At 53.2% G+C, this 11,167-nt stretch overlaps 1 protein-coding gene and 1 long non-coding RNA gene across 2 annotated transcripts; one reads left to right on the top strand and one right to left on the bottom strand.

Moving 5' to 3' along the window:
• Positions 1–142: 142 nt before the first annotated feature.
• LOC104154135 (uncharacterized) lies at positions 143–3,257 on the bottom strand. Its single transcript, XR_696387.2, has 2 exons — positions 3,111–3,257; positions 143–240 (listed from the first exon to the last, which is right to left on the bottom strand). It is a non-coding gene; the product is annotated as an uncharacterized lncRNA (long non-coding RNA).
• Positions 815–11,081, top strand: LOC104154134 (uncharacterized). Its single transcript, XM_068955568.1, has 7 exons — positions 815–1,646; positions 2,287–2,338; positions 4,052–4,054; positions 6,526–6,713; positions 7,216–7,374; positions 7,788–7,898; positions 8,999–11,081. Exons 1-7 carry the CDS (start codon positions 1,302–1,304, stop codon positions 9,110–9,112), a joined length of 972 nt encoding a protein of 323 aa, XP_068811669.1. The 5' UTR covers positions 815–1,301; the 3' UTR covers positions 9,113–11,081.
• The last annotated feature ends 86 nt before the right edge of the window (positions 11,082–11,167 follow it).

Below are 11,167 nucleotides of genomic sequence, written 5' to 3'. Positions count from 1 at the left end.
TTTGGAACCTCTCTGCCCTCAAGTTGTGTTTCCTGAGCCAGGATCTGTGCCCTGGCATGTCTGCACTGCTGTCTGGTTTGGCCTTGGTTGCCATGGCCTTGGCCAACAGTTGGCCATTTCCAAAGGTTGCTTGCTGCTTGGCTTCTTCAGCTCTGCGCTTGGCTGGCCAGCAGCGATTCCCACCAGCTCTGGTCCTTCAGCCTTCTTTTCCTCCTATCTGTTTTCTCCTTCCTAAGGAGCCTGGAAAGAAAAAGAGGAAACTCCAGTCTCGTTGGTTCTTAATGGGAACTCCGCTTTGGGTGCTGCTTTGCAGATAGCAGCAGGAACAGGCAAGTCTGTACAGTGCAATCACTTGCATGGGAGATTACGCCCTCAATAAATGCCTTCTACAGTGGATCAGAGTCTAATGCCAGCGACTCTTCCAAACCCACACCCAGCACACCTACTTCTCTCATGGAGGCCATAGTGTACCCACCATAATGGAAAGAAACATTGCTTCTGTGTCAGCTGAAAGCACATTTCCCAAATTTTGCTGCCCCTCCACCATTTAGCAGCTGCTGGCTGAAGCTAGAATATTTCTCTGGTGAGTGCCAGGTCTGAAACTACTGAGATCCACAAGAAATAGCCAGCTCTGTCTCCTCTGACAGGCCGAGCAAGGCTGGGCAGCAGATGCACTCTTGGACACTCCAGATGTCACAGACCTATCTCTGCTATTTTCCTCTTATTTCCTCCCTCATCTTAAGCTCCGGTTGTCCCAAATACTGGGCTAAACGCAGCCAGTTCGGCTGAGACTTTTACATGGCAGTTCCTTGTTTCTTTCAGCATGTTACTCACTTCTCTCTTCTCAAAATCCATGCCTCTGGGCTGGTTTTGGCTGCAGGAGCCTTGGCTTAGCAGAGGTACGTTGGTCTGAAAAGCCTCCCTGCATTGTCCTCCAGCAGGGAGAAGGGTGAGGGCTGCAGGCTTGGTGCCCTGACAGCTGGAAGATGAGCCTGCCGAGAGCTGAGGGCCTCCTCTCCTGGCTCTGAGGAGCTCTGAGGGAGCTCTGAGGGAGCTCTGAGGGAGATCATTTGTACAAGTTGAGCTTGCCAGCTTGTATGCTAAATGCCAGCCAGATTTTCGTCCTGTTTAGGTCTCTTCTGGTTTCTGGTTGTGTTTCAAGCATTCTTCCAACTGCTGAATGGAGGTGACCCTTTTCCCATAATTACAGGGACTATGGGAGCTGGGGCTTTAGGGAGGAATCAAGTCTTGGGAAACTGGGTAATGCTGCCAGGCAGGGGACATGCGGCCCCGTGTTCACCATGGTGAGGGGGCTCCTGGCTCAACCTGGGCCCCTAGCTCTGCCTGGGGTAGGCGAGGGGCCAGGGCTGCTGCCAGCACTGTCACCATCCCCATGGGAGCCTGGAGCCACACCCTGGGCTGTTCCCAGTCTCCTGTTCGCGCAGAGCAGACAGAAATTCTGCTGGGTGCAGCTTGTTTGTCACCACCCAGCGCGCAGAAGGATGGCTGCGCTGGCTCAGAGCATTCTGGTGACGGGGTCCAACCGGGGCATCGGGCTGGAGCTGGTGAGGCAGCTTGCCGCGAGCCCTCAGGCTCCCCAGCACATCTTTGCCACCTGCCGTGATCCTGATGGACTGAGTGGGAAGGTCAGTGCGAGAGCAGGGCCCCGAGCAGGGTGAACGAGGGGGAATTCGCGGACCCTATGGCCCTGCCAGTTCTCTACAGAGTCTGGCTCCCAGCTCGGAAGCAGGCTAGCCGGGTCATTCGCACATGACAGTCCCACAGTGTCTCCGCAGAGCTGCCAGCCCCCTGGCCAGCAGTCAGGGCTCAGGCCAGCCTCATGATTATGGCTGTGCTTGACCCAGCTACATGTGACGAGGCTGGAGTGCCAGGCTGCGCCCACAAGGCGCCCATGTCCTTAGTGCTCACTCCTGGCCTTGCCAATGGAAACCCCTTCCCTGCCCAGCTGGTCGTTACCTCACTGTGGCTGGGGAAGAGAAGAGAGCCTGAGTCCAGCGGGGGCCCTTTCTCCTGCCAGCCTCTCGGCTGGACAACAAAATTCCTCCATCCCTGGCACTGCCAGCTGGGGCAACACTGCACTGCCCTGTCTGCTAGGAATGCTCCAAAAACCTTCCCTGGCCCATGCAAATCCACCCTGGCCAGGCGCTGGCTGGGGGTGACCTGAGGGCTGGGACGGGACGGATGCACAGCCCTGCATAGGGGAGACGTGGCTGTGCTGTCAGTCACCAGCGACGTCTAACCCGCACTTCACCACTTTGTTTCCAGGCCCTGAGAAAATTAGCTGCCCGGCACCCCAGCATCAAACTGGTCCAGCTAGGTATGGAGCAATCTTTCTCCCTGCACTGGGCGCTGTCTCTAGCCCTCTGCTTTCCTTGGGGCCTGGGGACAGCTTTGTTAGACACCCTGCCTTAATGCTGGCAGCCAGACGGCTCCAACCCTACCAGGCAGGGAGGAATCCGTGAATGTCTGGGCCTACTGCTCCCTCCCCCCCCCCCCCCCCCCCCCTGTAGCCCTGTCCTCAGTCTGAAAGCAGTCAAACCAGCTTCAGAGACAGGTGGAGGTGGGTCCCAACAGCTCGAGCAAGCGAGTTTTATGGGAAAGGTACGACCTCAGTTCCCAAAAGCGCTGAATGCAGTGCCTGAGTCTGCCTGGCTTTTTGGGCTGTGACACATAGGTTCACAAACCAAAGCAAGGCAGGGCACAGCATTCAAATTTACTGGATGGTTCCTAAGCAGAAGGATTGTTTTGGGGCCTCTTTTGGAAGTTCATTGTTTCCTTTGCTACGGGCAAAAAGAGGGAAAAGAAATAGGCTAAAAGGATGCATGTGGCCCTCTGTTGGTGCTGGCATTGCAGGCTGATGCTCAGGCCCAGAGGCACACTCTGGTTTGGGATGTTTGCAGCCCAGACTGGAGAGTTTTCCTGTCCCTTTGGAAGCTGGCTAGATTTGGTGACCTTTGTCAGCAGCAGTGGGGAGCAGCAGGAGAAGATAGCAAATAGACCTGGACAGCACAAGGGCTTAGGGTGGAAAAGGGAGAGAAGACAGGGCAGCACTTTATGTGCTCAAAGATAGGGTATTTATGTGCACTTACCTCGCAGGGTGCTGAGCAAGGATGTAAGGTGTCTGGAGAAGGTTGGAGTCGGGGTGGAGCTTTAAATATGCAGAGAGTGCCGGAGTGAGGAGTGTAGTTTCCTGCAGATGAGTCTTGCGGAGGCAGACAGTGTTGTCTTAAGAGAGCGAAATCTGCCCAGAGTGTGAGTTTTTAAAAAGAGTTGGTAAAAAACGAAAGCAAACCTAAAAAACAGGTAGCTAAGGGAACATTTACAATGAAATTGTCACTACTGTAATAACTGAAATATGAACCAGCCAGAGCTCGTTCCCAAAGTATTTCCTTAGCATGAATAATAAGGACACTGAATCAAAGAAATGCAAATACCATATCAGTTTCTACCTACCTATTTATTTGTTAAAAATCATCTGAAAAGTTCAAGTAAATGTTTAGCATTTCTTAGCAAAGAAAACATTCGTGAAGTCAATCTTTACTAAAAAGAGGCAGTGAATCTCTCTCTCAGAATACTAGAGCGCCTTCTTTGTAGTTAGTGATAGCATCTTTAAAATTACCTGAGATCCCCAACTGGTAGTATGTGATGAGAAGAGCAAACTTACTCTGCTCTCCAAAGCACAACCGGCATAAAAGGGACATCTCAAGGGGCTGACCACTGAATACACTGAATACACTGACCAGTGAAGCCTTTACTAAAACACATACACTCCAAAAGAGAGCCAAGACCCAAAGTAAGCAAAAATGAAAATTTTTGATGAAAAATTGTAGCAAAATAAATGAGCTCATCCCACATACTTGGCTCTCATCCCATGCCCAGCCAGCACGCGAGACTGCTGGCACGTGGGAAGGCAAGTGTGCGCTCTGCTATGCAACTGCTTTGGGTCTCAAAGTACTACCAATAAGCATGCTATGACTTCTCCTTGTTGCAATGACTCAGCTAGTCCAAAGAAATTAATCATTTACCAAAGCTGGTGAAAGTTCCCTCATGTATGGTGGAGTGACAAAGCCTGGAACTCAGTTAATTCATTATCCAAAAAAAGGTCACAAAAGTGCACACTGTGAAATGTGCTGTACCCAGTCAAACGTGCCTTCTTGAATCCTGAGGTGAAGCTACATGCCTGACAGGCTGCACTCTCCAAAGCCACTGATAATGTGTTTTGGGTGTGTGGATGAGTCAGCTGGGGAAAGGATTTGGACTTCTAGCAAAGTCATTCCCAAGCTGAGCAGCACCTCAGCGTGCCCACGCTCTCGTGCTGGGTCCAAGCGCCTTAGCATAAAGGAAAGCCTTGCTCACATTTCACAATCAGCCAGGTGTTGAGAAATAGCCACTGATTTTAGAAGGCAACAGCAACAGTAGTCTTATAAAGACCTGTGCTGCCCTATGGGTACTTAATTCACATAGGTCAGGCCCACAACAAATTCCCTCATCAAATTCTCCCTAATTGTTTTCATCACAGCTTTATGAAGTCCTGTGCTGCATGAGGCAAGGTGATACAAGTCCCAGGCCACTCAAATGCTTTAAAGGAAGACTTGAGTTTTGCCTACCACCATAAAGCCACTGGGCTCGTTAAAAATAGCAGGAAAAAGGATTGTCCTGCTGTTCATTGGTGTAAAAAATAGTCCAGCAGGGGAACAGCAGGTTGCCTTTAACTTTTCCAGCCTTTGTTAACTCAATCTTGTGTAAAGCATGAGACCAGTAACACAACTTGGGGGCCAAAATGTTGCAAAAAAAGCTCCCTAAATCCTCCCAAAGCAGGCTCATCAAATAAACACTTGTGAAAATGTATGCAGAAATGTGTGCACAGTGAATTGTGATCAGAGAGCAAAGGCACACTAACATCCCCATACAAATGAATATTCCTGTGTCTTTTGGGCTTGGTGGTATCCTTTTGATACAAAAAAGACAGTATAAAAAGTTTGATATTAGCCTAACTGGCCCCTTTTAGATCTGCAAGGCAGATCTGCAAGGCAAATGAACAATGGACAGTTCAATGGGGCAACCACCAGTTAAGTGATGCAGTTTTTAACAAGCAAAAGCTGAACACAAACCTAAAAAATACTGCACCTATTGGTTTAGCCAAAAATGCCAATTAAAGCCTAACAGCTTTCCAAGGAGATCCAAGCAGGTAAGCAAAGAAAAAGAAACTGGAATTGCTTACACCCATTACCAGGATTTCAGAAAAGTCAGTAGTTCCTAGATCCTTGGAAAGGTTTATCCCCACACCCCTGGGCTAGAGCATCTGCAAAATGGAGGAGGTCCAGATCAGAGTCTGTAAACAAATACTGAATTATACCCCACATTTTTTATTACTTGTGCTCACTTTTTTGCTTACCTGCCAGCTCAAAATCCTTACTGGTAACAATGTGAAACAAAAACAGTGAAACAAAAAAGGAAAGCAAGAAATGAAGGATTTCCCAAGCATTTTAAGAGCACACACTACTTCACTGCCAGTGAAACAGCTGCAAAACTATGGGAAATTGTGTTGTGGAAGATCAGTTTAAGCACAGATTGCTAGAAAGGAAAAAAGATGTCAGCCAGATCTGTATCTGTATCTTCGTGTAATTCAAAGATAAAATGAATCTATCTATCAGACATTAGCAGCCCCTATAGCTGCTGCGCAGTACAGAAGGACTCTAGAGCACAGTTATATCACTTTCTGAAAGATGATATCTACCATTGAAATATGTACATCCAACTGGGGTTGGTTTCTAGTGGCAGAAATAAATCTGGCAGCCTCAATGTGTAAGGACCAAGAATCTGCTGTAAAATAAACCCTGTGCAGTAGTAAATTCCTTGAATATATAAAGCAAATGTAGTTAAGCTCCTCTTAAGAGTAGTCGCCTGTGTCATTAAAAAAGAGCTGGATAGCAGTTTGAAACGTTGGATATGAAAGAATGAACATTCATAAAAAATGTGTTGCTTTACAGTAAAAAATTCGTCCCACTTGAAGTGAAAATATGTCTTGTTAAAGCATCCAAGCAGTAAGGATATACCGATAAACTCAGCTAGGCATCCTCCCAAGGGATTCCTCCCAAGGGATGCACTGTAAACTTTAATCCAGCTAATTCTGTGAAGACAAGGCTTCTGGGTGAAACCAATAAGTGAGGACAAGCCTCTGCTCCTTTTGATGTGTTTAGCACCCTGATCTGTTCAAACCAGTCCTTCCTTTTTGGATCATACTTGTTTAAAAAGAGCCATTCCAACCACAGCCATTTTTTCTGAGGGCACGCAAGGGGGTGATGGGGTATTCAGGGTTATTCTGGTACTCCAAATTGAAGGTAGGAAGAAGTGAGTTATGTTGGGCAGCCAACGAGGAGTGTGACACCAGCGGGGAGGTAGGGACTGCTGCCCCACAACGGGGCAGGATGCCAGGCAGTACCCAGCTCCCACAGTTGTGGAAGCTATCAGAGCTCTCCTCCACATCCTTTTTCACTCTGGCAGACACAGTGAGCTTGCCCAGCATCCAAGGGGCGGTGCAGGCTGTGGAGTCCCATCTGAAGGGTCAGGGCCTGAACCTGCTCATCAACAACGCAGGCGTCAGCTCGCATGCCACGTTGCAGTCCGTGGATTCACAGGAGATGCTCTCTGCGTTCACCACCAATGTGATCGGGCCTCTCCAGGTCACCAAGGTATATGTGGCCTTTTTGGGTTTCTCCTGCCTGGGAATATGCTCTCCATGGCAAGGGGGGGTTGTTTCCATTGCTGTTTCCAGGTGGAATGCAAGACCCTCAGAAAATGAAAGACCCTCAGCAGGAAAGGTCCTCACTCTCTGGATTGAGCCAGAACAAAGGGGAGCAAGATCGTGGGCCGCAGGGCTCCTCTGCCCGTCCTAAGGAGCAGGAAGGCTGACAGGCAGCGCGGCCCAGCCCCAGCCGCAGCCACGCTTCACTCCTCCCCAGCTGGAGCTCCTGTTTGCCAGCCTGGACTGGCTGTGCTGCCAGTATCCTTTCCTGGGAAATGCCAGAGCCAAGGGGACCTGGCCCATCCTTGGAGCGTCCTCCCCATCCACTGCCCTCCTGCCTAGGGTGTCTGTCCATCTCCACGTCAGTGGTCTGGGTCAGGGACCTTCAGGGAAATCCTCAGACTTAGGGTTTGTCGTGTATTAACAGAGCACCGGTGTCTTTGTGTCAGGAATTTCTGCCCCTCTTGGAGAAGGCGGCAAAGGGCCTGGGAAAGGAGGGGCTGAGCTGCAGCAGGGCCGCGATCATCAACGTGTCCACCAAAGTGGGCTCCATCGGGCTGTGCCTTGGGATGCTGGAGGCGCCCATGTACCCATACCGTGCCAGCAAGGTGAGGTGCCAGGGGATGTCCTGGGACTGCACCTCAGGGCGTAGGAGGCCCCCATGTACTGTGCCATGCCAGCAACAAGATGAGGTGCCAGAGGTTGTGCAGGGGCTGCTCTGCTGGCCCTGTGCACAGTGCCCACGGAGGGGAGCCCATGGGACCCCTCTACACACCTGCCCCAGGACATCCAGCCTCTGTCTGCTCTCCCAGTGAAAGCACAGAGACTGTCAGCCCTGGGATTGGCAGCATCTGGGACAGAGCCTTTTGGGCTGGCTGTGCCAATGCTTTCCTGCAGGGTAAAGTCCCATTTCCTGGCCACACACACCTCCTGGCTAGCAAATCCCCTTGCTCCTGCCCACGTTCACCCCAACACCTGCCCATTCCCCTGCGTTGTGCTGGCATGGCGATGCCTCTTCCAGGCTGCACAGAACATGATGACAAGGTGCATGGCTGCAGAACTCAAAGACAAGGGGATCTTGTGCACAGCGATCCATCCTGGCTGGGTGAAGACTGACATGGGGACAGAGAAGGTACTGTGCCGTGCAGGGAAGGGGCAGCAGGCCTGGGTCCCCCCATTGCTCTATGTGCCATCGTGCCCCCACCTCTTGGGGAGGGCAGTGGCACTTAGGTCCTGAAGCCCTAGGGATGGCTCTGAAGTCTGCATCTCTGTGCATGCAGAGGCGGAGGGTCTGGAGCCACTCAGCTGGGGCAAGGAGGGAGACCACAGGCCATGGCAGTCCTTCCAACACTGGATGGCGGGGAGGGTAGTGGGGAAAATGACAAAGGGCACCCAGAGACCCAAGGTCAGTCGGATCATCTCAGGGCATCCAGCACAAGAGCTTCCAGCTGTTGCCAAGGCCATACCAAGTGTGCCTCCTGCACATACCATGACAGATGCGAAGTTGCAGAACACATGCCATTTGTGATACATCTCAGGAGAAGAGCATCAGGATAGCCTGGGGATGTGCCAGGAAGATAGGTGTGCTGGCTGAAGGGACAAGATTCATGATGATGCAACACTAGGGAAGATGTGCTATTGCAAGAGGTTTGCAGCCTCCAGCAGAGCTCTGCTATGAGACGTGGGGAATTGTGGCAAATATGCCATTGTAATGGATATGCCGCCACTGTAGAAAGTCCAATGACAGATGAGGTACCATGCTGTATCTGCTATTGCAGTGTACATGCTACCCTGATAGAAGTGTTTGATAACAGAGAAGATACCATGACAGAGAAGATACCATGCTGCCCTTGGCCAAAGAGTTGCAGGCAGGATTACAGGGCAGTAGCTGTTCTTCAGCAGCAGATGCAGTGCCATGATGAAAGAGTATCACAAGAGAGGATGTTGTGTGATGCCATGAGCTGCCAGGACAATATCCTGGGGCAGAGCCAGCAGCAAGCAGGCAACAAGCTGTGGTGTGCCAGGTGCATGGATAACCAGCCTCTGTCCCACCTAGCAGAGTGATAAGAAAGGTTGGAAAAAGGTTCCCATGACCAACCTGCCCTGCTGCAGCTAGGGGAAAATGGGGCAGCAGTGCTCCAGGCATGCATCCTTCAGTCTGGTCAGACCCTGCTGCTTTCTGTGTCAGTCTTGGTCCACAGCAGTGATGTTGACCCTTGTCCCCTTCTGCAGGCCCCTCTGACGGTGGAGCACAGTGTACGGGGCATCCTAACTGTGTTGGCCAGCCTCTCGCAGGACACCACCGGCGCCTTCCTCGACTGGGAAGGAAACAGCGTGCCCTGGTGATAGACTGCCAGCCAGGAGCTGCAGTAGCACCGGAGCCTCATGTCCGCTGTCTCTGCCAGCCTCCCTCTTGCCAGCTCACCTATCTGCTGCAGCGCTCACGCTCCGCCACTCGTCTTCTACTGGCCCTGGGCTGCCAGGGAGACAGGAAGGACATGGGAGTCAGCTTTTCTCTCCCTTTTTTCCCACCCCATGTGTGGAGTCTTGCAGTGCCCCTGTACCCTTGCCTCTGTAAACGGTGGGAGCTGACACCTCTGTCCTCCGCCTCTGCATCCACAGCCTCTTACCAATACAGGGCTTGTGCCAGGTGGCACGTGGCCGTGATGACCCAGCTCCTTGCTCCTGTCTGCCTCAGTGGCTGCCTGAGAGCAGGCACCCAATGCCAGTGTGCTCCTGCTCTGCCATCCTGGTTGCTGTTTGTCAGCAGCAGATGCCTGCCCCCACCATAAGGCCCATTGCAGTGGCCCTCCCAGCCATGGGGCAGGCCATCCCCTCTGTCACCCCTCGCTCCAGGCCCTGTCCCTGCAGTGACACCTGTGAAGGGGCCTGTACCCAGCCACCCCCTCACTTGCCCATGCTCCCATGCCAGCTTGCTGCCCACAGCCCTTTGCAGCACTCTTTGGGGCAGGTGCGTGGCCCCTCAGTCCTCCCTGGCCCATCTGGGACCTGGGTGCCTCTTGCTGCCCTCCTAGTGGAGGCTGGGAGCCAGAAATGGCAGCTGGAAGTGTCTCTCTGCTCAGGCATCTCTGGAGAGCAATGGGGCCAGCAGGCAGGAGAGCGGGCCAGGCCCCAGCTGGACCTGGGCTGTCATCATGAGGTCTGGCTGTTGCAAGGCCCTCACAGCCCCATGCTGTCACTGTGGGGCCAGACCCAGTTGGCCCTGGGCTGTCACCATGGGGACAGGCCTTGTCAGCCCTGGGCTTTCACCGTGGGCCAGGCCATGTTGACTGTGTGCTATCACCATGGGGCCAGGCCCAGCTGGCCCTGGGCTGTCACCGTGGAGCCAGGCCCACTGGCCCCAGGGGAAGTGTGAGGACCCAGCTGAGCTGTCATGTCCCCACACATCTGCAGCCCAATTGGCTGGGGCCCCCCTCCACCCAGGGACATGCCAGGAGCCCTTCCCCTCTCTCGGCATGTATGGCACCAGCAATGCCTGGGGCATGCGCTCAGCTCCTCTCCAAAGCGGGCTGCCTCACGCACACTGAGCCTCCTTCCTGCCCTCCCAGGGGCTGGGTGCCACTGTACCTAGGCCATGGCTCCTTGGAGAGGCCTTGTCCAGCTGGCCATGCCCTGGGCGCTGTTCCCCAGCCCTCGCCTCAGCTAGCAGCCTCCACGTCCTGAGAGAGCTGCATCCACAGAGGGACCAGGCAGGGACAGGACACACCACCCCAAGCTCCCTGATGGGATGACAGCATCTGACTGAACCCGGAGCCCAGCTCCCCATGCTCTGCCCCTTGGCTGTGTGAGTACCACGCATCCCACCTAAGACCAAGAGTTCCCTAGGGGGTCCAGCCCCATGGGAGAGGATGCAGGAGAGGGGAGAAAGGTCGCCGTAGGACAGCCCTTTTACAGCCCCACGTGGGGAGAGGGCCCATGAGTTCCCATGACTCCCCAGCCCCACTGAGCTATCTAAGGCCGGAGTGGTGTGTACGTGGCACCCAAGCACAGCTAGCTGGGGGAAAGCGAGCCCTACAGCTGCTCAGGGTGTTCACCAGCCCTGTGAACCAGAGGTGTTCACCAGCCTTTCCTGAGCAACTGTTTGGGTCCCATAGCCCCTGGGGCGTCCGACCTCCTCAGCGACAGGCACCAGCCCGTGACATCTGCCCCTGGCTCCTTTGCTTCCTGGAGGGGATGTTTCCAGAGCCCAGTTATGCTCCTATAGGACCCATAGGCTGTCACTTTTGGGTTCTCCAGGTACAGCCCTGAATCAGGAGAGCTGGCTTGCAGGCACTGCTACATGCAAGGATAAGGACTGGGTCCATGCCAGGAAGGGGCCTGCTCTCCACGAGCTCACACCCCACACACAGTCCGTTGCTGTCACAGGCAGACCCAGCAGCG

Source organism: Struthio camelus, chromosome 10 (assembly GCF_040807025.1).
Source record: "Struthio camelus isolate bStrCam1 chromosome 10, bStrCam1.hap1, whole genome shotgun sequence".
In the NCBI taxonomy this organism is placed as follows: domain Eukaryota; kingdom Metazoa; phylum Chordata; class Aves; order Struthioniformes; family Struthionidae; genus Struthio; species Struthio camelus.
Note: the sequence above shows the minus strand (reverse complement) of the source record. Positions and strands in the feature narration are given on the sequence as shown.

Excerpts from the sequence above, each read along its gene's own strand:
- LOC104154134 (XM_068955568.1), top strand. The coding sequence starts at position 1,302 with ATGGTGAGGGGGCTCCTGGCTCAACCTGGGCCCCTAGCTCTGCCTGGG. Across the intron at positions 1,647-2,286 it reads CTGATGGACTGAGTGGGAAG|GCCCTGAGAAAATTAGCTGC; the intron begins GTCAGTGCGAGA and ends CTTTGTTTCCAG. Across the intron at positions 6,714-7,215 it reads GGCCTCTCCAGGTCACCAAG|GAATTTCTGCCCCTCTTGGA; the intron begins GTATATGTGGCC and ends TCTTTGTGTCAG.